This window comes from Colletotrichum navitas, assembly GCF_030913465.1.
Source record: "Colletotrichum navitas strain CBS 125086 chromosome Unknown LY79scaffold_127, whole genome shotgun sequence".
NCBI classification, from domain to species: Eukaryota; Fungi; Ascomycota; class Sordariomycetes; order Glomerellales; family Glomerellaceae; genus Colletotrichum; species Colletotrichum navitas.
The window spans coordinates 1-19488 of record NW_026850673.1 but is presented as its reverse complement, the minus strand read 5'-3'; the positions used below and the strand labels follow the sequence as shown (position 1 = coordinate 19488).

The following is a 19488-nucleotide window of genomic DNA, read 5'->3' as shown; positions in this document are numbered from 1 at the left end:
GCCCTTGGAGGCACTTCTGGACGCATTAGGGGGCTGGTCTTTCTTGTTGCTTCATCCTCCTCCACCCTGCAGCAGCCGTACCAGAATTGGCTGACTGCGTTGAAGTTCCTGACCTCCCTGGCCTTCTTTCTGTTCCTTCTCGACGCGTCCGCCGTTCTGTCGGGCTCGGCGTGTCTAGCAAATTCCACTAACGCTTTCTAACGAATTATGAAGATGGTTTACACTCAGCACCTGACACCGGCCCTGGTGTCAAAGTCGCCACCAGTCCTTGGTGGAAAACTGCTGCTTAAGCTGCTCGGCTTGAGCAGATTGTGGTTGTGTACGGTTGTAATGGGTGGACGTAAAGATTTGTAAGAAATGCCAAAATTGACTGACTTGTGGGGTATCTAAAATACGAAACATGACGCCTGATGTGATGCATCACTGAAAATGACTTTCCGATCGAAACCCAGTAGTATGACCTCTACAATAGACTCACTCCAAAAGTGCAAGGCGCCGCCGGTCCAGGCGTGCAATGCCACGACCTGTTTTCCTCCCTCGATAGACTGTCCGCATTTGCTGGGCTTCCTTCGCTTGAGCGTACCCTCCCCACCGAAAGGTCATACAATCTATCCGAGGCCTTGACTGGTGCCACATGACTCCAAGTGACGCGCGTGGACACACTCTTATTCTTCTCCGGTTCCCTTCCCTCCACTGACTCGCCCAATGTGAGCTGTGGAGTTTGCGGAGGAAGCGCGGCCGCGACGTTCTGGGTCCTCTTGAACTGTTTCTCCGGCACGAACGAACCCACCTTGTCGTCAACACGATCAGGCTTAGTATTACCTCTTAGTCGCCTGGGACCGAGACTTCGGTCTCGCGGATTCTCCAAAGTTGATCAAGTTTTGCTCGTTCAATCCCAAAATCGACTCCAAGGCGTTGACGGCAAGTTCTGGGTACGTCTGCACCTCCTCCCGCAAGGAGAAAGAGCCTCGACGGCTTAGCAGCAGTGCCCGCGCCTATATCTTCGTCCTCATCCGTGTGGCTTTCGTAGTCGTCAGGGTTGTTGTGGCCACCCGAGACCTCCCATAATTTCTGCTAAATGTCGTAGAATTTGATCATGTAGCTGAGCATACGGACTCTCGGAAGCGTGTTTGGTTGGCGCAAGGCGTAGAACTGTTTCGCGTGTGTTACGTAAGCCCACAAGGGCTACATAAAGCAGCGATACTCCATACGTAGATAGCGAGAGAACCAGTCAACTACATACACACCACACTATACTATAACAGCGTGCTTCAGGAACTGGGTCGGGTCAGGCGACGCAAGGCCCTCATCACGAAGCGAGACGATAGGCTCGATGCACAGGGTAGGATTTCGCAGGTTTAAGGCCAAAACTACTACCACGGCCGCTGAACAGACCGGTCGGTTATGTTGTCACCAGCGTGGCATCCAACGCGCTGCTTGTAGTTTGTCTGTAAGCGATGTCGCACAACGTCGGAGGGAGGACTCAGCCATTCCTACAAGGTTTACAGTGGCACGGTAATTCAATTAGAAGTGTGGTCAGTGAGTTGTCAGTCATCAATGCCAACCGGTCGTCGATATTTTTGGATGATGCGGATTACGTCATTGAGGTCTAAACCACTGACATGGTGCCAAGCTACTGTCGCTGTACCGATCGATAGACGGCACGTCTGGTTGATCACACCGAGAGCCTAATGATCTTTGTGCCTGATGGGTAGCAGAATTATGGGGCTTGTTTTGACACTTCGAGGGCCTGTTGCAAGGCGGGCGGTGGAGCAGTACTCGGGACGACCCATCTCCTCGAGCTTCCCTGAGTTCACCAATAAGACATCTGTACCCTGAGCTTCACAGATGCTGCGCAATGCTAAGTTTAGCCATGTCCTTGACAGTCGAAGGCGGTTATGTCTGAGGCTCAGGGGAGGATGTAGAACTTGAAACAATGGGCGATTGGGAGCCGTCGTCAGATAGGTTGTAGTCTTTAGTCCCCTGAACACTGGCTTGACGTGGATTCTCGACGTCTAACGGCAGAGTCTGTGTCTGTGGTAGGAGGCGGTGGGTGGCTGCTTCGACGTCTTGGAGGGCGATGCCTGCTAGGCGAGGTTGGGGGTTTCTGTGGATGAGCGAGGCAAAGCGCTCAGCGGCACAATCGTGGACAAAACTTGGATCATAATGGCAGCTATTACAAGCGTCTGCCAGGGCAGCGAGTGTAGTGAAGAACTTTTGTTCTTGACAAAGTTGGTTGTAGTTGATAAGAAAGAGGATATAATTGCAATGGGCTTCCTACTACCTACCTAGCGACCTTGTTGATCTTCCCTAGCGACTGTCCCTTCACTGAGAACTGGAGGGAAGGCAGGTTGGGGGCCAAGAGGCGAATGACTTGAGGGGGGGACAAGGTGGCGCAGCTGGAAGGGTTTGATGTGGTGGGCAAAATCGCGTTCGATTCCGAGCAACTGGGTGTAAATTAAAGACCGGATATCGGTTGATCTCTAAACATGGGCGGCGAAGTCCTCAAGCCGTTTCTGGAGGCTGGTGGAATGATTGTTAGATAACGTCAAGGACGAAGGTTCAACTGCGTTGAGAGGAGCTTGGATAAGTCGTAGGGGGTTGAACGAGACAGGCCATGAATGAGAATGCCTTTAACGTCTGTACAACCAAAGAGAAGAAAGGGAAAAGCCAGACATGAAGGAGTAGTGTTTGCTTCTTCTCTGGAACGCCGCAGTAAGTAGTAGAAGTTTGAAAAGAGAGATAGATGGCTTCGGCCAAAGTCTGACGACGGACAAAAGAGAGAAGTAGGAAGCCTGCGTGGCCAAGGTACCTACCTAGTGATGGTTGTCTAGATGTAGTGGCGGTTTGGATGTAGGGTGGGGTAGTTAATCCTGTTGCGAGTCAGTGAGGCCCTGTTGGTTTTAGCGCTAAAGCCAACTGGGGCTTACTGAAAAGTCACCCAACCTAGACACCGAACAGGCTACTGAACGCACTGCTTCCGAGCCACTGGCTCGCCGCGGCTCTCGTCGACTCGTTCGGGCGTCTAGAAACTTTGCTATTACATGGAAAAAACACACATTTTTTGCTCCAACTCTTTGGGACCCATTGGTTGCCACCCATCCAACGCGACTATTTTCTCTCGTCTCCTCTGTGTCGACCAAAGGAGCCTGGAGCTGGACACACTATCCTGACCAATCACATTGTGTACAGTCCACAAGATGGATCTGACTACCTAGCAGATCGTCGGGTCGGGTCGGGCCGGGCCTTTTGTCGCGTTGCCCACCAGAAAATACGGATCTGAATGAATTGGACCAAAACAAAAGGTCAATTTGATTGTTGCTAATGATGATGCAGAAGGGAAAAACACCCCCTCAGTGCTGACTGTCAGGTCCTGATTTTATGACCCATTGGTACGTACCCGTACCTTCCACCACCCCCCCTAGCGCCGCACACCCACCACATCTCACCATCTCTCGCTAGCCCGCAACTGCTCCCTCCCCCTCACTTCTCCTTCCTCCTCTCAGGTCATGCCGGCTGACGAATCAGTCTTGGTACCCGCCGACCGGCACCCGCGGCATCATTTCACCGCCCTTCGCTTCTCGACTCGCGTCCCCCACCTTGTATCAGAGCACCATGCGGGTGATGATGACGACGATGGTGCTAATGACGATGAAGGTACAGGCCACATCCTCACGCAACCTCAGCCCATCGAGATATGTTTCTATCGAGACTTTATCGCCGACCCTGACGACCTCGCGTCGATACATCTCGTAGGCCATCTTCGCCGCATCTTACACGGCCGCTGTGACGGCTCTCGACGACAGCCTCTACAACATCCGCTTCAATAAAACCTCCGTATCACTTGTCCTACATCGCACAATGGCCCTTCTAGAACGCCAGCGTCTATCACTCCACTACATGGTGGTTGACGCACTCGAAGCTCCCGATGCAACCTTCCTCCGAGACCTCAGAAAAGTCGTCGACCGCATATGCCTCAACGCCACCTATCTCTTGTCGTGGGCAGGGAAACCCCCGAAAAGACCCGTGGCGACTGCCAGTCATGACCTGGCCAACCTAGATCTCGACATGTCACTTGCGTGCCAGCTGCTGGGCTGCCGCATCTCCGATGTGGCCCTTTTGTGGTCACCCCTCGGCGATACTGAGTCTGACTGGCGCCCCAATCGCCTGCGCTTGACTGCCAAGCTGCTGAGCACGGCATACGACGCCTCTTCGTTTCTCTACGCCTACCGAAAAGCTCTCTCCAGCGGCGAAACCTCTTAGACAGATGCTGCGTGTCATTTATGCTCGTTGGCACCCACCTCGTCGTCTGCTGATGGCTTTCATGATCATGGAAAGAATCTTGGGCACTTTGCTTGCGACGCGTCGTTCGCTGCGCTCTCGGGCCTTCTGCACCAGCCGCCGCCGTCAACTGCTTCTTCCCTTGTCAACTTCCTCATATCCTGGGGCCAGGGGCAGTCGGCAAACTGTTACGCCACGCTCCATAAAGGGAGTGAGACAGCGCGATCGCTCCTCCATGCCGGCCACGTGGCGGCGCCGTCGATGACAGTCCAGGGTGAGCTCATCTCTCTGTTGCGCCAGGTCGTCGAACTCTTCGCAGGGATCTTGGACCTGACCAGGGTTGTATCCCAGGCAATGTTCAAGTTGCCGCGGCTGCAGCAGGTGGAGAATCGTTGAGTAGCGGCGACAGGGAACAGCCGTGGTCCTAGGACACATTTCCATGGCTGCTGCAGTCCGGTTAGGTGCCATTACGCTCTGCTGCCGTAACGAGACATGTTCTGGATACCCACGCTGAGATCTAGAACATCTAAAAGGATACGAAAGAGCTTGTCTGTCTACGGGATGCAATTATTAGGCCGATGTTGCCTATGCTGGCTTCTGCTGTAGCCAATGCAATATGAATCTGCACCATGGCCTCGGACTTCAACGACCTGCTTGAAGCGCTTGGCAGCGGCCCCGGATGAAATACATCAACGTTGCACCTTATTGGCGGCTCACAGATTGAACCATCATTTATTAAGGTGGCGTGTACTTGTTACGGATATTGACGGCGAGGTTGCCGCGCTCAAAGCTGAAGCGGCAGAGCTTGAGTCCGTCAAGCAGCAGCAGAGACGGCCGCCAAACAATGACTTTGACGTGGGTAACCCGGGTGGGAACGACAGGGAGCGTCCAAGAGGGCGTTCCAGAGAGGCTCTGGAGCCGCAGGACGACGAGGAGAGGCAGTTTCTCGAGCCGCTGCGGCAGGGCTCACAGGCACTGAGTCAAGCAGCCATCAACCCGCTGATAAGCGCGTTCGGTCAGAGACCCTCCTCACCACCACAGCGGCGGCGGCCTCATTCAGGACCGTGCAGAAAATAATCCGCGTGTGTACACATGATAGAACGATCCTTGGAGGGTTCTCTCCTCTCCATCCACCCTTCTCCAGCCGGACCCCCTCGTTTTCCTCCATTACACACACACACACACACACACACACACGAGAGAAATTGAAGACTCTACAGGTCGACTCAGCGATCAGCCACCGCGTATCAAGCAAGATCCCGCCTGCTACCCCCTTGTGTCGGCCGCCGCGCGCTAGCGGACTGACAAAGTGGAAGTGGATGAGGGGGCGCAGGTGGGACCGCGATTGGATGGCGGTGGCGAGCGAGGACGACGCGAGACTTAAGAGGTGTGCGTGTGGGGGAGTGGTAAAATGAGGGGGCTCCTTGTGGTAAGGCTTGGTGGGATGTTTGTTTGTTTGTTTGGTTCGCGGGAGAGGAGAGGTTTTGCTTTAGTAGTGGTGTGGTGTGGTGCGGTGAAGTCTGCAGAGGGTAGGCCAAGATGGCCCGAGTTTGAAGTAATAGAGGCTTTTCCAGGTTGCTTCCGTCATAGATCTCAGAGGCTCAGCTTTGGAAAAGAAAAAGATTTGTTTGTTTGTTTGTTTCTGGAGGTTATTGAAGGTTGTGAAGTAGACACACACAGACGCACGCAAGAGAGGAAATGGGAGAGAGAGAGATTTCACTCTCAGCGACGGAACATGGTGGTTATATCTTTCTTCTTTCGTGCGTCACCTCATCTTCTGCTGCTCTCTCCCAACATTCACAGCCTTCTTGTCTGACTTGCGCCCACCGCCCACCGCCCACCGCCCGCCGCCAGCAAGTTTCACTGGGTCCTCAACCGCAGCCCAGACGTACGTCTTGTGAATGGCAGTCAAACAGGATGAAGCCAGATCACAGCTAGTGTTCTTTCATTTCTGTCTCAAGATTTGACTGCTCGGTTGGTGGTGGTGATGCGGCCATGGCCCATCTGGCTCTTACAGCTCAGTGTCGCCCGGCTTTTTCTCCACTGGTTTGTCGGAGGAACGAACAGGTGGATCGGACGGGCGATTGCAACGACGGCAACCAACTTTCTGTCTATGGCCAATCTCATCACACACAGGTGGTTGGTGAGGGGGGGCATGTGAAGAATTTCTTTTGCAATTTGTCGCTTACGAGACTGGTTCGTTCGCCTGACGGGCTTGCAGGGAGGCTGGCTGTATCCAAGACAGAAATGGAGACGGGAGACTGAGACGGAGAATCAGGGACAGAAACAGAGACAGAGACTTATGGGCACATGGGCACAGACTGGACACTCCAGAGTCCGGTTCTAGTCGGTCATATTCCAAGACAAATCATCACCCATGTTCCGACGAGCAACATATGTGGAGAGGTTTCTTTCTTTCATTCCTCATTTACGGCAATAGAGAGTACCTACGTCACCCCTGACGAAACCGGTGGGAAAAGAAGTGGAAACAGCGAGAAAAGGGAAAAGGGAAAAGGAGGGCTTGCAGCGGCTCCTCCCGATAGGCTGAGCGTGGATTGCTGCGCATCAATGTCAGCGACAAAACTAGGATATATACATTTCCTCACGAGACAGCATGTAAAATAGCCTAGGATAACCCATTTGCCAACCATTTCGCGCAAGGACACAATGAGGAAACAAAACGTTTATTCCTTCACATCCATGGCTTGAATCCCAAGGTACTCTACATCATACATCTACATCCCAGCCCCCCTCTACCACATCAGGCGATTCCCTTGCGGCGTTGTTCTTGTTGTTGTTGTTGCCCCTCGATCCCTGCCCGCGACGACGTGTGGACCTTTTGGCGCCGCTGTGAGCGTGAGTGTTGGAAAGTCTCCACCTCTCCTCCTCGCCGCCGGCACCACCTTCGCTGGCGTAGACCTCGTCCGCTGCGGCGGTGGCCACGTTACGCCTGGGCGTCTGAGGATACCCCGGCAGGGCTGGGGCTTTCGCGGGCTCGGCCGTCTCGAGAACCGCTCCTTGTCCGTGTCTCCAACGCCCTTCTCATTCAGACGGTTCATGCCGACCAACACATGCATCATCTCGACCTTCGGGTCCTCCAGCCCCACCAGGTGGGTGGCAGCTTCCTTTGCAGCTGCCTTGTATTGTTTTTATGTCTCTTGGTACACGCTGAAGATGGCGTCATAATCGGCGCGGCGCTTCTTCTCAATAGCTTCTCGACCGGCCGATCGACTCGAGGGGGCGACGTCGGCATAGCCTGGGGCTGGCATGACGAAGACGACGGCGCAGGCGGAGTGCGTGGCGCCAGAGCGGCGGGAGTAGGCAACCGTGACTTACGGCCCAGGTCAGGCATCTAGGGGGGAACTGGAAAGGGAGGCAAGCCAGCAGATGAATTCCACAAGACGGGGACGGACATAAAGGCTAGTAGGTATGTGTAGGGCCCCCACTTGGTCGGAGAGCAGAGTTGCGTGCCACGACAGGATCGGCATGTGTTGGGCCGCTACGACGTTGGAGGACGACTTTACGTGCCTCCTCGGCTGCAGCTTTAGCCTCATCTTCCACCCCCTTGCTGAACCGCTGTTGCAAGAGTTGGGTTTCTGATTCAAGATGTTCCCAGAAGGGAGCTTGACGCTAGGCGGCCTTGCGCTGGATGAGGGCTGGGCTGATCTGACTCTCACGCGATGGGATCGTATCTCAGTCGGTGAGGTCTGAAGATGGCGGCAGGAGACGACTGGTGATGGTGGTACTGCGCTTTGTGTTGGATAAGGGGTCTGTCGACATAAAAGAGGTGTAAATTCCGTCGTTGGCGCGGTGGTCAAGAGAGGCGGCAGCAGTGCTAGCGATAGAGCTCGGTCTGCCATTGAATCGCAGGCAAAACTTGTGGAAAGCGCCTCGAAGAGAATCCGGCACTTCGGCGCCAGCCTCCCTCTTCAAGACGTCATCAAAGCAGGCGTCAAGGTCGTTAATGCCGGGGTTTCCCATGGCTCCAAGCTCTAGGGATATGAAGAAGGGTTGGAAAGAAGAGGACACTGACTAGAGGCAAACGGAAGAACATTTCGAAGGAGAAGAAAGACAGCGAAGGACGTAGCACCGAGAGAAAAGGAAGAGGAAAGGAAGAGGAGGAGGAATGGAAGAAGGCGGGGGAGGAGCCAGGAAGTTTGTGTAGTCGCGGGAAAGATCAGGTTCGGGTCCACTGGAGATCTACACCTTCCATGGACTGGGAAGTACGTACAGGTACGTACCACTAGTGTACTGGCGTGGAGCAGACAGTGGCTCTAATCAAAGTCAATGGCGTTGGGCGGCAGGGACCTTACACGTGGGTGGTCCTGGTCTACCGGTAGGAGGTACACGGTACCTGATGCCTGTCATGGCTGCTCCGGCATGCGCGGCCGCCCCCCGACCTCCCAGCGTCGCGCTCAGCACATCTGACGCCATCGAGACCGACACCCGGCTGTTCCAGGAGCAGAAGACGGCGTACGCGTACCACGCCCGGCAGGCCGCCCAACAGCAGCACCAGATATCGCTGACAGTGGACAAGCTGCTCAAACACAACGTCAGGCTGGCGAAGCTCAAGAGCCACAAAGACGAGGACACTCGAGCCACCGGCATCGAGGTTGACGTCCCATGTCACTATTTAGCTCCCGCATGCTCCTCAGCTATCGAATTAAACGATCTTTATAATATCGAAAATTCAAAGTCAGGCGCGTTGGCTGCAGATAGCATAGACTTGGCATCTGGGCCTGGAGCGCGCATGATGGTCATGACGGGACCAAAGCATTCCTCGTTGGCAATATCCATGTCTGGAGTAACATCAACGAGAAGTGTTGGCGTGAAGTAGTGGCCCTTGGGATGCTCGGGATGGATATGGCGCTTGCCATCGGCGAGGCCCAAGCAGCTAGCCACGCCGACTCGCAACGTCATCGAAAGGTACCCCATATCTCCCGTTGGCCCCGGATTATAGCCTCCTCTCCTCAGTTCAGCGTTGCTTTGCGCCAGATTTTCTATGAGGTGGCAGACGGGACTTGGCATCGACCGTCTCGTATGCGACACCACCTCCCCGCGAATCCATTTTGCCAGACGTCTCTTCAGCCCGTCGCCGGCTCACCTCACCCCCGAAGTACTCTACCCAGAGCAAAGATTTATCCTCGCGCAAAGCAAAACCAGCGTCCTGGTTATTGGTCAATCCAGCAAGCGATTCAATAACCTGGAGGCAAAGGGCGACAATTGCTACTTCGATAGCCTGGTGATGAGCCGCGAGCATGCCAAGATCGCGATCGACTGGTACCACGTGCTTCACGTTGAACTGGACCAGCACTACCAACAGGTAAGTCACAAATCTAGCATGAAGATAGAGAATGGGTGGAACTCACCATCATGTGCTTGAGGTCTTGGACCCGTCGAACTTGACGACGACATCTTGGTGCTAGCTTCTCGAACGTATCGCTGCCAGCTGACGATAGAAAAGAGTAGAAATAGAGGGGCTCTTAGGCTTGTCGTGCTGAAGCGGTGCGCCTTGTTTTCCAGGGTTCCCTTTCTCTTCTGGTCATCGATGAGGTATTCGGCTGTGGATTACGGTTTGATGCGGAGGAGGCCAAGGGCGTCCACGCGGGGGAGGCTGTAAGGGGAATGAATGGCTGGGCACTAGAGCAAGTAGCGGCGTTATGGCTGTTGATATTTTCTGAGTAGGCGGCGACGACGTTGTTCTAGGCCTCGATAATCCGGTTGCGTGACTTGGCAGCAGCAGTAATGAGCTCGCTGGCAGCGCGGTCAAGCTGAGGCTTAATACTGTTTTCTCCTGATGAATTCGAAGATGCGGTGGGAGGTGATGGGGGATAACGAAGAATTGTCCGCCGGCTGCGCCCTAGACGCCGTCGGTGCCGCCAAACGAATCAAGAGAAGCAAGTGAGCGTTGAGACGTTGTGGGGGGATAGTCTGACCACGTCCGCCGAGCAGTTGCCTATTGAACCTTGACAGCTAATGTTCCTGGGCCCATGGTGCTCGTCCGGCTCCGTTTGCATCGACACATGCGTACCACCTAGACAAGCTGTCCCAAGAGCCAAAGCAAAGAGACCAAGTCAAACATAATCCAGTTAGTTCTAGAAAAGACTAGTTAGAGCAGTCGCCCTAACAAGATGTACGTTTGAATTGCTCAAGACGTCACATACGCGGCCAATGCAGGCAAACAGAAAAAATAGTCCTAAGACCGTATCATTGAGTTGCGCCCAAGGACATTAGTCTGTAACCAAGCCATCAAGGAACAGGCCAACGCTTCCATTAACAGCAAGGGGGAGTAATACTTTGTCTTAGCAGCAATGTAGATACAATGGGTTCACAGTAGCAGATTAACAGGGACATGGCCTCCTCAGACCATTAGAAGCGTTTAGACAATCAGGCCTTGGATACTCAAGGCGGCAAAAAAGCTGCGCAACGCCCTGATGGAGCTGGAGCAGGCGGTAGAAGAGCCTTGTCGTCCTTAAAAATGATTAAGCAGATAGTTTTCTATGCCTCTCCTGGAAGAATTAAGCTTATGACCTGTCTGGCTGAGTAGACAGCAAATGTCGCTTGCGTAGGCACTTTTCAAATCTAGCTTAATAGTCTCCAGGGAATTTCAATGCTGATATTCCCGTGGGCGTTACTCCAGAGCCTTGTTTGCATTCAGAACGCCGAGCTAGCTATCGTTGTCACTGTCCCTTTAAGCCGTTAATGGTGATTGATCACCTCAGCTATTGTTAACTTCTTATTCAGCCCTGCCAGCCCAGAACACCCTGGCGTCTTGGTTCTCGCATGACAAGTTACAGGCCACACTATGCTATAGGAGCCTTCTCAGCGGGATCGAGACTCATCTTTGGAACCGGCTCAGGTCCACCCAGATAGATGCATGCAATTTGGACCTGGCCTTGGTAATTGATGTTGTAAAAGGCGGGAGGGGCGGCGGTAGCTTTTTCGAGTGATGAAATCGCGTGGGAGCCGACGACAAAATCTGAAGCGTTGCTGCTGCTGCTGCCGCTGCTGTTGCTGCTGCTGCTGCTTCCTTCCCATATGGCGATGATGACGTCGATGGCGACGACGGCGACTGACGGAAGAAGAAGGAGGGGATGATTCGCCCCTGTAGGAGAAGCAGCAACGACGGTATAGATGGCAGGTGAGGTGGGTGAGGTAGGAACTAACGTATTTTGGGTAGAAAGGCCAGTCGCCCGCCCACCTTGGCACGGAAGTTTGCTCACCTTTGGCCAACGCCCAACATCCAATGTCTTCTCCGTGTTCCATTCATACTCACAACATCCATACTTGCGACGTTCGCTTCGCTTCTGCAACCAATCATTCACCATTACAACAACCATTATTATCCTCACAGCAATCCATCCCTCCACAAACTCTGCGATTGTGCTACCTCAAGCACAAAGTCCGTCGTAAATGTCTGGGTCAACGGCAAGAGGCCTGCCAAGGCCTCGTCAACACTGACGGACGTTGGCGACGGCCAAGAGCTACGGCCATGGCCATGGGGGAGTGTCTTTCTTTCAGCATCGCTAGCCAACGCGTCAAACGTAAGCATCTCGTTTTAACTACACCCCTCAAGTTACACAAAGCAGCAGCAGCCTGACTGACATATCTTTTATTCATCTCTAGCCACACGCCCAAGGTGCGCTGGCTGCTGTCGCTAGACGCCAGGACACTCCCACCTGGCCCTGACTCACCCAAAGTCAATTCTCAAGCAGCCTTCCAAGACTAATGCAGCTGTGCTTGGCACGCCTACTCAACAGCCGGCAAGCCTTGAGTTGTCTCCCCTCCAAGGCCAATCTAGACGACACAGACTCTAGCGGCTCCAAGAACGCTCCATTTTCTTCTTGGTCCAACGTAGGAGTGAGACTCAAGCAACCTGTCACAAGGCTGTTGGCACGCAGGATTGGCATTGTGTCTGCGGTTAGTTGTTACAAGTCGAACCCTGATAGCAACAATACATGGCATGGATGGCTGTACTATCCTCTGATCCCCGTACTTGACTCGCGTGTGAATGTCCAAGACACGCGTTGGTTCTCACACAATCCTCACGACACGCACACGTTCCCAGCCAGTTGCGGCACCGACACGGCGAGCAAAGTCCACTATTCCCATTTTCCACCACACAACGGCTCGGTAATTACATAGCAGTTTTCTGAGGATGAGGGTTCTGCCACGGTCACGCCACCTTCACGCCACATGTGTCGCAAAATCACCAGTAGGTGGACAAAGAAGAAGCAAAACCGTTTTGCTTAATAAACTATATGTGACAATATTCCACGCAGGTCATTTTGGCCGGAATCAGAACAATAGACGTCCCATTACGGTTGGATTCTGCTGACAATGCTGGCGTGAACGGACCGTGACAGTCACGCAATCCAACTCGATGCCTCATCGGTGGCTTCCAACTCATGCTTCCAAGGAGCAATGTGTGATGATAGCTCCCGGAAAACGCAAGCGACGACCAAGAAAGTCAAATAGGCGATCAAACTTGCAGTACCTAACCTAGCGCGCAGCTGATCTATGTCTATGGCTTCTTAAAGGGAGCTAGCTTTATAATGGATTGGGGATAAACTGTGAGGGCCTGATGCTACGCTCTGGTAACAACCACTGGTGTCCTTCGGTGTCCTACCATGCTAATGGCCGTCGAGGCCCACAAGGATGGGAGCGGCCATGATTACCATAAGTAGTAAATGCTTCGTGGCTTCCCTACACCCTCGGCCGCAATCAAGCCAGCAAACTTGCCTGTGTGGGTCTGTCTTGTTTGGTAACCCCTGGCTGTGCATGCATGCATGCATGCATCGTCTTGTTGGCCACATGGTTGGCTTGTTGACTAGGCCCTATTGGTGTGCTTCATACCTTATCCTATGCTTCCATTTTGGGTGTGTTTGCTTGTTTGCTTGCTTGCCTGCGCCTGTTTGATGACGCTCCCAATGAGGGTGCCACTTTCCGTGAAAAGAATCATGATCAAGGGGGGAGAGAAAAAGTTCCGTATCCCTCTCACTCCCCTTCTTCTTTCTCTTTTTTCTCCTTTCCCCCCCTTCTTCCATCTGTCATACCATTCACAGCATCTTACGGAACATCATGTCGCACTCGGGTCAAGATTCGCCAACAGGTCTGTCGGCAGCGAACCCCGGGGCCGGACGGCTATTGTTACCCCTGCCGCTTCATGTTCCGGCAACACTCGAACCACCCGTCAATAGCCCGGGCCCGGGCTCAATGTGCCCAAGGTTCCTTCAGCCCAGGGTTTCGACTTCACACCCATCTACCCCCCCAAGCTACCCATTAACCAAAATCCAATTGCAGGCTAACTGCACCTTGGAGCATAGTCAGCAGCGTCAGCCAGAACATGAAGCCTTAAGCCCAATCAATCCGAATGACTCGAGTCATGCACTACACACTCAGTCGCCTAGGATACTTGCCCCACGCCGCCTTAATCCAAATTATTATCAGCAGGCAACCTCAACAGTCAACATTAAGAACAATGCCATCCCTCACTTTTTGCATGGAAAAGCGGACGCGAAGGCAAAGGTGGATATGTAGGTGTCCACTAGGCTAGAGATTCCTTCCTCAGCTAACCTGCATAACACAGACACGAAGCTCGACGCGATTAGGTCAACACTATCGATTGTGGTGTCATGGTTCTACTAGACTCCAGCTAGGCTTTCTGGAAAGGGAGCTCTCTCGTCCGCTCGACCTGCCATCATCTTGTCCGTCAGTCACACGCTCTGTTCCTCGACAAACCGCTTTTCGCCGAACTCTCGGTTACCCACTCTGGCAATCGCAAGTCACCTTTACCACTGCCGGACAAACGATCGGCCCAACGAACGAACATGGGTGCTGCGGGAATTGGTATATGATTCTAGGAATGCGTCGTGTCACGCTTCGCTGCGCTGTGCTTTTGCTGCAGTCAGTGCTGCAGGTCTTGGCGATGTTGGTAATAGTGATGTTGATCCGTTGGTGAGGGCCATATCGTCTGTCTGGCTGGGTCCCCGACGCCACACAGCCTCGACCCCACGTGGCCAAGATGGGACAGTACATCTGCTCATCTAATACTAATCAGGGCCTCTTGCACATGTGCGCCCCCCTAAACCTTGCACGCGCAAAACCCAAAGGGAAAGAAGCTTTGCCCTCCCGTGTGGACCGACGGTATGGTGCCACGATGCCCATCCCATCGCCCCTTGAATATCTGCGATGTGGACCTTGGCACAACGGATGACGGTGTCCAAGACAAGGGATGTGGGCACAAGCACGCAAACAATCCATAGGCTATTGAATGCTAGCATCTATACTAATAACCCAACTCTGTGGCGAATAAAGCCTTCAATTATCAAGTGCCTCCACGCCTACAGGGATGCTTTCCTTGCGATTCCTTGTCGCCAAGGAGGGACCCTCGCTTGATGGCATTGTCGACTTGAAAGCCCAGAGTACTGGGACATGACGCTGATGATAAGCCCTGGCATGACGACTGAGTCTGCAGCGGAGGTCCTAGCCATTTGAAGGGTTTTGAAGACGTCTATAGACTGGCGGATGATATTTAGCACAACATAATATTGATTTCCTCTCCACTGACGACATTTAACGCGAATACGGTGCGCATTCAGACAGTCAGCTATGACGACCAACAATGCTGTAACACGTCATCTGATGAGTTACTTCCATAGTTGTGGGTTTCTTTCCCGTGTAGATGGTCCGCCTGATCCATCACTCTACAAAATTCACCCAAGGTTCCTCCATCCGCTGAAAATGGTCAAGCAGTACATCGCCACGCCCGATTCCTCAACAGCTCCCCCGAAACTGAGGCTTATCCGCCTTGGCTCCATCCTCAGCAATGTATCTGAACACATGCCACTAAACAAAGGCCAGGTCATCGACGTCGCCCAACAATTACCGACTGACCGCAAGAGAGGATTCGAGGAGTCCCGCGACGATCTTCTTGGCCATCACATTAGCGTCCTTGGATCCGGCCACAATATTTGACAGCTTGCCCGGGATATTCTGTCCACCAGTGTTGGAAAGGGCCAACGGGACTCGCTTCATCCTCATCAAGTTTACGCGCCGTACTCTGCCACTCAAGCTCTGGACTCGGGGATCTCTGGACAATGTAGACATTACAATTGTACAGGTGAGTGGTCTTCTTCTTCTTAGTTAGCACCTATACACTCATGCAACCTGTTAACTAGTGTCCAATACAATAACAAGTGAGGAACATAGCCACGGTGGCATCGTAGAAGAAAGGTTTTCACCGCATTCGCGAAGGGGATCACAAGAGACCGGCTTCTCATTGCCGACGTTGCGACACCATAGTCTGCAAAGTGGACGTGACAGGTGCCGGCCCCCCTTGTGGTGTTGTAGATCAGGCTGCCGCGCCGTATGGTACTAAAGAGCGCCCCGACATGACTGTGGATTTTGCTATCGAGTCAGAGCAAGATGCCCATACAAAAAGGCTTTGATACTTCGTGCTGGGCGATGTCGGCGCGATCGCAGGAAGGTCTTTAAAGTCGCTTCCTAGCTTACAAGTGCGCGAGATTGTTGTTGTTTTTGTACACCAGTCCAGGTCCTACACACCCACACCCCATTGCCCGGTGGCCCTAGGCCGCATGCCAGATTCCAGGCCGGCGTCAGTCGGGTGAGCCTAGACATACACGGCATACTGCATGCCCTATTCGGACATCCCTTAAAGCTAAACCCTAGGAGTTAAGCTACCAGCTTTGACGCTTGGCCTATGAGAACCCACAGCAAGGTGAGGATTTCCGTCGTTCTCGTCCTCGCCGCCGCTGCCACCTCCCCCTTGCGTGGCTCTGATGCGAACTATCGGAACAGATTGCAGCCGGGAGTGAAACAAAATGGCCTGACACATGCTTGGGCTGCTGGTCAGTGCGCACCCAAGAAAATAGATGCAGTCAATCGTATGTGCCCGCGTGTTGGGTGGCTACAGTGGATGATGTTGATGGTTTTCGTTAGCACCTAGGCTAAGCAGTCACAGACAGGATATCCCGCTGTCTCACTAGCGGCACCGGCACTGGGATTCAATATGTGATATGACGGGTTGGCTGGCCCAGCATCTGTCACAAAAGTTCAATTTAACGACAGGGCCGATCTGATATGTGGCTGGCTACCTGCTTAGGGTAGGAAAACGCCTCGAGCCGCATAGACTTGTCCTTAATATTAAAAATTACATGTCATAGAGTCATCTAATGGGTGGGTGTAGGCATAGGAAAATGGCTTGTCTCTTCTAAACCATAGTGTAGAGAGAAATACAATTACGTATGTGATAAAGTGGGCTAATCTGAACAGTGGACATCCCGGTCTAACTAATCCAGCCACACTACATGCAGGTCTACAAGATGCAGGCAGAGAGATGTCATGCCTTGCGCGATGCGTACATATTCCCCAGGCACAGCTGAGTTACAGCGACATAACAGACGTCTGGGCACATGCGACCTTGGTTCACCCAAGACCAACATCCTAGACCAATTGTGCCTCGGTCACCTAAGTCTACAGGCTCTCAGAAAGAGGTAAAGTAAAGCTGAAAATTGCATCGTCTTTTGGGCTTTTCTACACGTGAACAAGCTACTCTTTTCTTGGGGGGGCTCCTAGAACTCTATATGACACTCCTTCCTTCCTTCGTAATGCTTCCTGGTACGCTCAACGGCTGCTTAGCCTATAGGTTGTGGTGGCTACTGAACCTTGGATATCCCTACGTAGGAGGAATTCCTTGGTTGATGACGGTGGTGCGGCTGGTGTCAGGTGACCTTAATGGTGCGGCGGCAGGGCTTTGTGGATGCATGCAAAACAGTGTTGGAGATTCCCTCCCGATGGCGGAGGACAGTGCCTCAATGAACCAGGCGACGCTGAGGTTGGCCTGCTCGCTAGCATGGTTGTGCTTGGTGGCGAGGATGGCTATTACCCTGCTGTGTAATGTGTTGTGCATGGCTCCCTCGGGTAAGCGTTGGGTGGCGTCTGACAGGAGTTCGATGATGCTTGGGCTGTCCTGGTTTGGGGAACGGGGGCGTCTGCTCGCTGTGAGCCTTTGGCGGGCACCAAGTGCGAACCTGATGACGCCGGTAAGGACGGGGTGATGATGGAAGATCTTCTGCCCTGGGAATTCTTGGCTAGAGTCCAACCATTCGCTAAAGAGTCTTAGGGCCTCACTTGTTGACGGACCGCTGGCGGATGGCAGTTGTCGTTTCAGGGAGAAGGTGGTTTGCCAGAGGCGTTTGGTGTCTGCATAGGCATGAGGGAGCACGCCTTGGGTGCCGTGGATATCGCAGAGAACGGCACACATGGCGACAGTCGCCGTTGGCACCGATTCCGTGTTTTTCGAGAGACGGAAGCTGTATAGGAGAGGGTTGAGGTACGTAGCAGCCAGGGGGCAGTCAGCGTTGGGAAACTGGTTCGCCTGCTGGACGAGACGGCTGACGAGACAGAAGTCATCCAAGAGTTGCTGAAAGTCGCGGGGGAGATGTTTGTTCAGGTCCTGGGCGCCCTCTGGGACTTTTGCGGCAGCTATCAACAGGAGGCTGAAGTCTCGCATCGTCCAAGTCGAAAGCTCGCATGTAGCTGGGAATCTGATTGTCTGTTCCATAGTGGCCTGGACGGCAGCAAATCCGACCATGTCAAGCAGATCTGTAGCCCCGACAAATGTCCCGGTGGCGAGGTAGGTGAGGAGTAGACCGAGATGGAGGCCGAAGTGATGGAGACATGTATCAGGAAATCGGCGGGTGACTTGATGTTTGATTGCCTCGCCCATGTCACTGATGATGCCGACGGCGACTTCGGTAGTAGCATCAGCCGTGATAAGATCAATTTCATGACGCCGGTACTTGTCCCATACGCACCGCAGCTGAGCCCTGGCTTCATGCATGTCCGAGATCAGGCAGAAGATGGCCAACGCAGGGTGGACGATGATGGGATACTCTGCTGTGACATCAACAGGGGCGGGGATGGGATTGTCGCCTAGACCTCTGGTGGTCTCATGGGATGTTGTGCTGGAGAGGCCTGGAATGACGGTAGAGGCCGCAGTTCTGGTCGGGAACATGCGCTGGATGAATAGGAGATCCTTGGTCTCGAGGACATCGGGGGGGGGCGCAGCCTGGCTGACAGCGGCTGGAACTCGGTAGTCCCCTCGCTGGTGCAGGACCCATTCGGAAAACCGGGTGGCTGTTGCGATAGACCTATCGAGGGCATGCCGGGTTGCGTCGGGCATCTGGACACCCTCTGTCCAGCGTCCGGCTGCAACGAGCTTCAGCCTTGTCACTGACCTCAGTGACCTGCGGGCGGCGTCTTGTTCATGATCGCTGTCGCCAAGCAGCCAGCAGACGACCTGGGCGGTGTCTTGAGTGTAGCGGTCCCAGGACCCGATTGCAGGTGCTGGGTCCATGGCCGGTGTCTGATGTCGCCCATAGGTGGAAGCGCGCAGCAGGGAAGCTGGCGGCAGAGGGCTGTAGGGGGGTACAAGGGCAGAGTGGCAGAAAGAAATCCCCAACGTTGGGTCTTGGGAAGGCGTTCTGGTTGGAAAGGTCAGACGACTCTAGGGACGCGCAACCACTGGTATTTGAATCTGATGCGGTGTCAGCAGTTCAACATGACAACGACCGGGCCTGCTGCCAACCTCCAAGGCCCCCGACCACCAGCCGGGGCAGGGCTTTGGTCTTTGCGTAGTGGCGGGATGTGCTGGCATCCGGCCTAATCAAGCCGCAAATAATCCAATGCGCGGTTTTGAGGTTTGATTGCACTCGAGCATCTCGTATTCGGTGGTAGTCCGCATGTCTGGTGGAGAAGCCTGCAAAGGCCCGGTGGACGGAAGCGGTAGCGGGCAATGTGAAGGGGGGGGGGCTGCCGGCAGCGGTTACGGCAAGTAGACAGACAAGACGGTTTATGACGGTGTGAGAGACGGCGATGCCTCCTGGAGACGGTGGCTGATGCGGTCATTGATGCAGACAAACAAAGACTGCATGGCGGGCAGTTCTGTGATAGATTTGACTGGTCATCCTTCCTTCGCATGTGGCTCCACAGTTGCGGCAACCGGCAGGACAGAGAGAGGTTTTTGGCGTCTAGGTTATATTATTCAATATAAACTTCGGGTCATTCGCGGATACTGTGTGGGGTTTGGAAGAAGGCGGGAAGCCGTTGGATGATGAAGTATGTGGGCATGGGTACAGGTAGAATGCCAGAGCGCTTTGGTCGGCGGCCAGTGGATTAAGCCTA

At 53.7% G+C, this 19488-nt stretch overlaps 8 protein-coding genes across 8 annotated transcripts; 6 read left to right on the top strand and 2 right to left on the bottom strand.

Moving 5' to 3' along the window:
- Positions 1–3615: 3615 nt before the first annotated feature.
- LY79DRAFT_674527 (uncharacterized protein) lies at positions 3616–4263 on the top strand (the record flags this gene model as incomplete). Its single annotated transcript, XM_060564317.1, has 2 exons — positions 3616–3657; positions 3757–4263. 2 exons carry the CDS (start codon positions 3616–3618, stop codon positions 4261–4263), a joined length of 549 nt encoding a protein of 182 aa, XP_060407854.1.
- A 275-nt stretch (positions 4264–4538) lies between these two features.
- LY79DRAFT_71690 (uncharacterized protein) lies at positions 4539–5525 on the top strand. Its single transcript, XM_060565083.1, has 2 exons — positions 4539–4555; positions 4633–5525. Exon 2 carries the CDS (start codon positions 4891–4893, stop codon positions 5356–5358), a length of 468 nt encoding a protein of 155 aa, XP_060407853.1. The 5' UTR covers positions 4539–4555; positions 4633–4890; the 3' UTR covers positions 5359–5525.
- A 1527-nt stretch (positions 5526–7052) lies between these two features.
- On the top strand, positions 7053–8075 carry LY79DRAFT_571516 (uncharacterized protein). Its single transcript, XM_060559257.1, has one exon. The coding sequence runs from the start codon at positions 7353–7355 to the stop codon at positions 7635–7637; it is 285 nt and encodes a 94-aa protein (XP_060407852.1). The 5' UTR covers positions 7053–7352; the 3' UTR covers positions 7638–8075.
- Positions 7975–10068, bottom strand: LY79DRAFT_679581 (uncharacterized protein; the record flags this gene model as incomplete). The annotated part of the gene is made up of 6 exons (XM_060564524.1): positions 9651–10068; positions 9391–9594; positions 9051–9281; positions 8682–8910; positions 8523–8524; positions 7975–8273 (listed from the first exon to the last, which is right to left on the bottom strand). The coding sequence occupies exons 1-6, from the start codon at positions 9694–9696 to the stop codon at positions 7975–7977; spliced, it is 1011 nt and encodes a 336-aa protein (XP_060407851.1). The 5' UTR covers positions 9697–10068.
- A 1347-nt stretch (positions 10069–11415) lies between these two features.
- On the top strand, positions 11416–12534 carry LY79DRAFT_679580 (uncharacterized protein; the record flags this gene model as incomplete). Its single annotated transcript, XM_060564523.1, is given in 5 exon segments — positions 11416–11436; positions 11462–11825; positions 11908–11920; positions 12042–12414; positions 12427–12534. The coding sequence occupies 5 exon segments, from the start codon at positions 11416–11418 to the stop codon at positions 12532–12534; spliced, it is 879 nt and encodes a 292-aa protein (XP_060407850.1).
- Positions 12535–13286: 752 nt separating this feature from the next.
- Positions 13287–13968, top strand: LY79DRAFT_71666 (uncharacterized protein). Its single transcript, XM_060565082.1, has 2 exons — positions 13287–13817; positions 13871–13968. The coding sequence occupies exons 1-2, from the start codon at positions 13363–13365 to the stop codon at positions 13890–13892; spliced, it is 477 nt and encodes a 158-aa protein (XP_060407849.1). The 5' UTR covers positions 13287–13362; the 3' UTR covers positions 13893–13968.
- A 917-nt stretch (positions 13969–14885) lies between these two features.
- On the top strand, positions 14886–16036 carry LY79DRAFT_571513 (uncharacterized protein). The gene has a single exon (XM_060559256.1). The coding sequence runs from the start codon at positions 14893–14895 to the stop codon at positions 15256–15258; it is 366 nt and encodes a 121-aa protein (XP_060407848.1). The 5' UTR covers positions 14886–14892; the 3' UTR covers positions 15259–16036.
- An 828-nt stretch (positions 16037–16864) lies between these two features.
- LY79DRAFT_71654 (uncharacterized protein) lies at positions 16865–18934 on the bottom strand. The gene is made up of 3 exons (XM_060565081.1): positions 18893–18934; positions 17434–18841; positions 16865–17379 (listed from the first exon to the last, which is right to left on the bottom strand). Exons 2-3 carry the CDS (start codon positions 18659–18661, stop codon positions 16979–16981), a joined length of 1629 nt encoding a protein of 542 aa, XP_060407847.1. The 5' UTR covers positions 18662–18841; positions 18893–18934; the 3' UTR covers positions 16865–16978.
- Between the last annotated feature and the right edge of the window lie 554 nt (positions 18935–19488).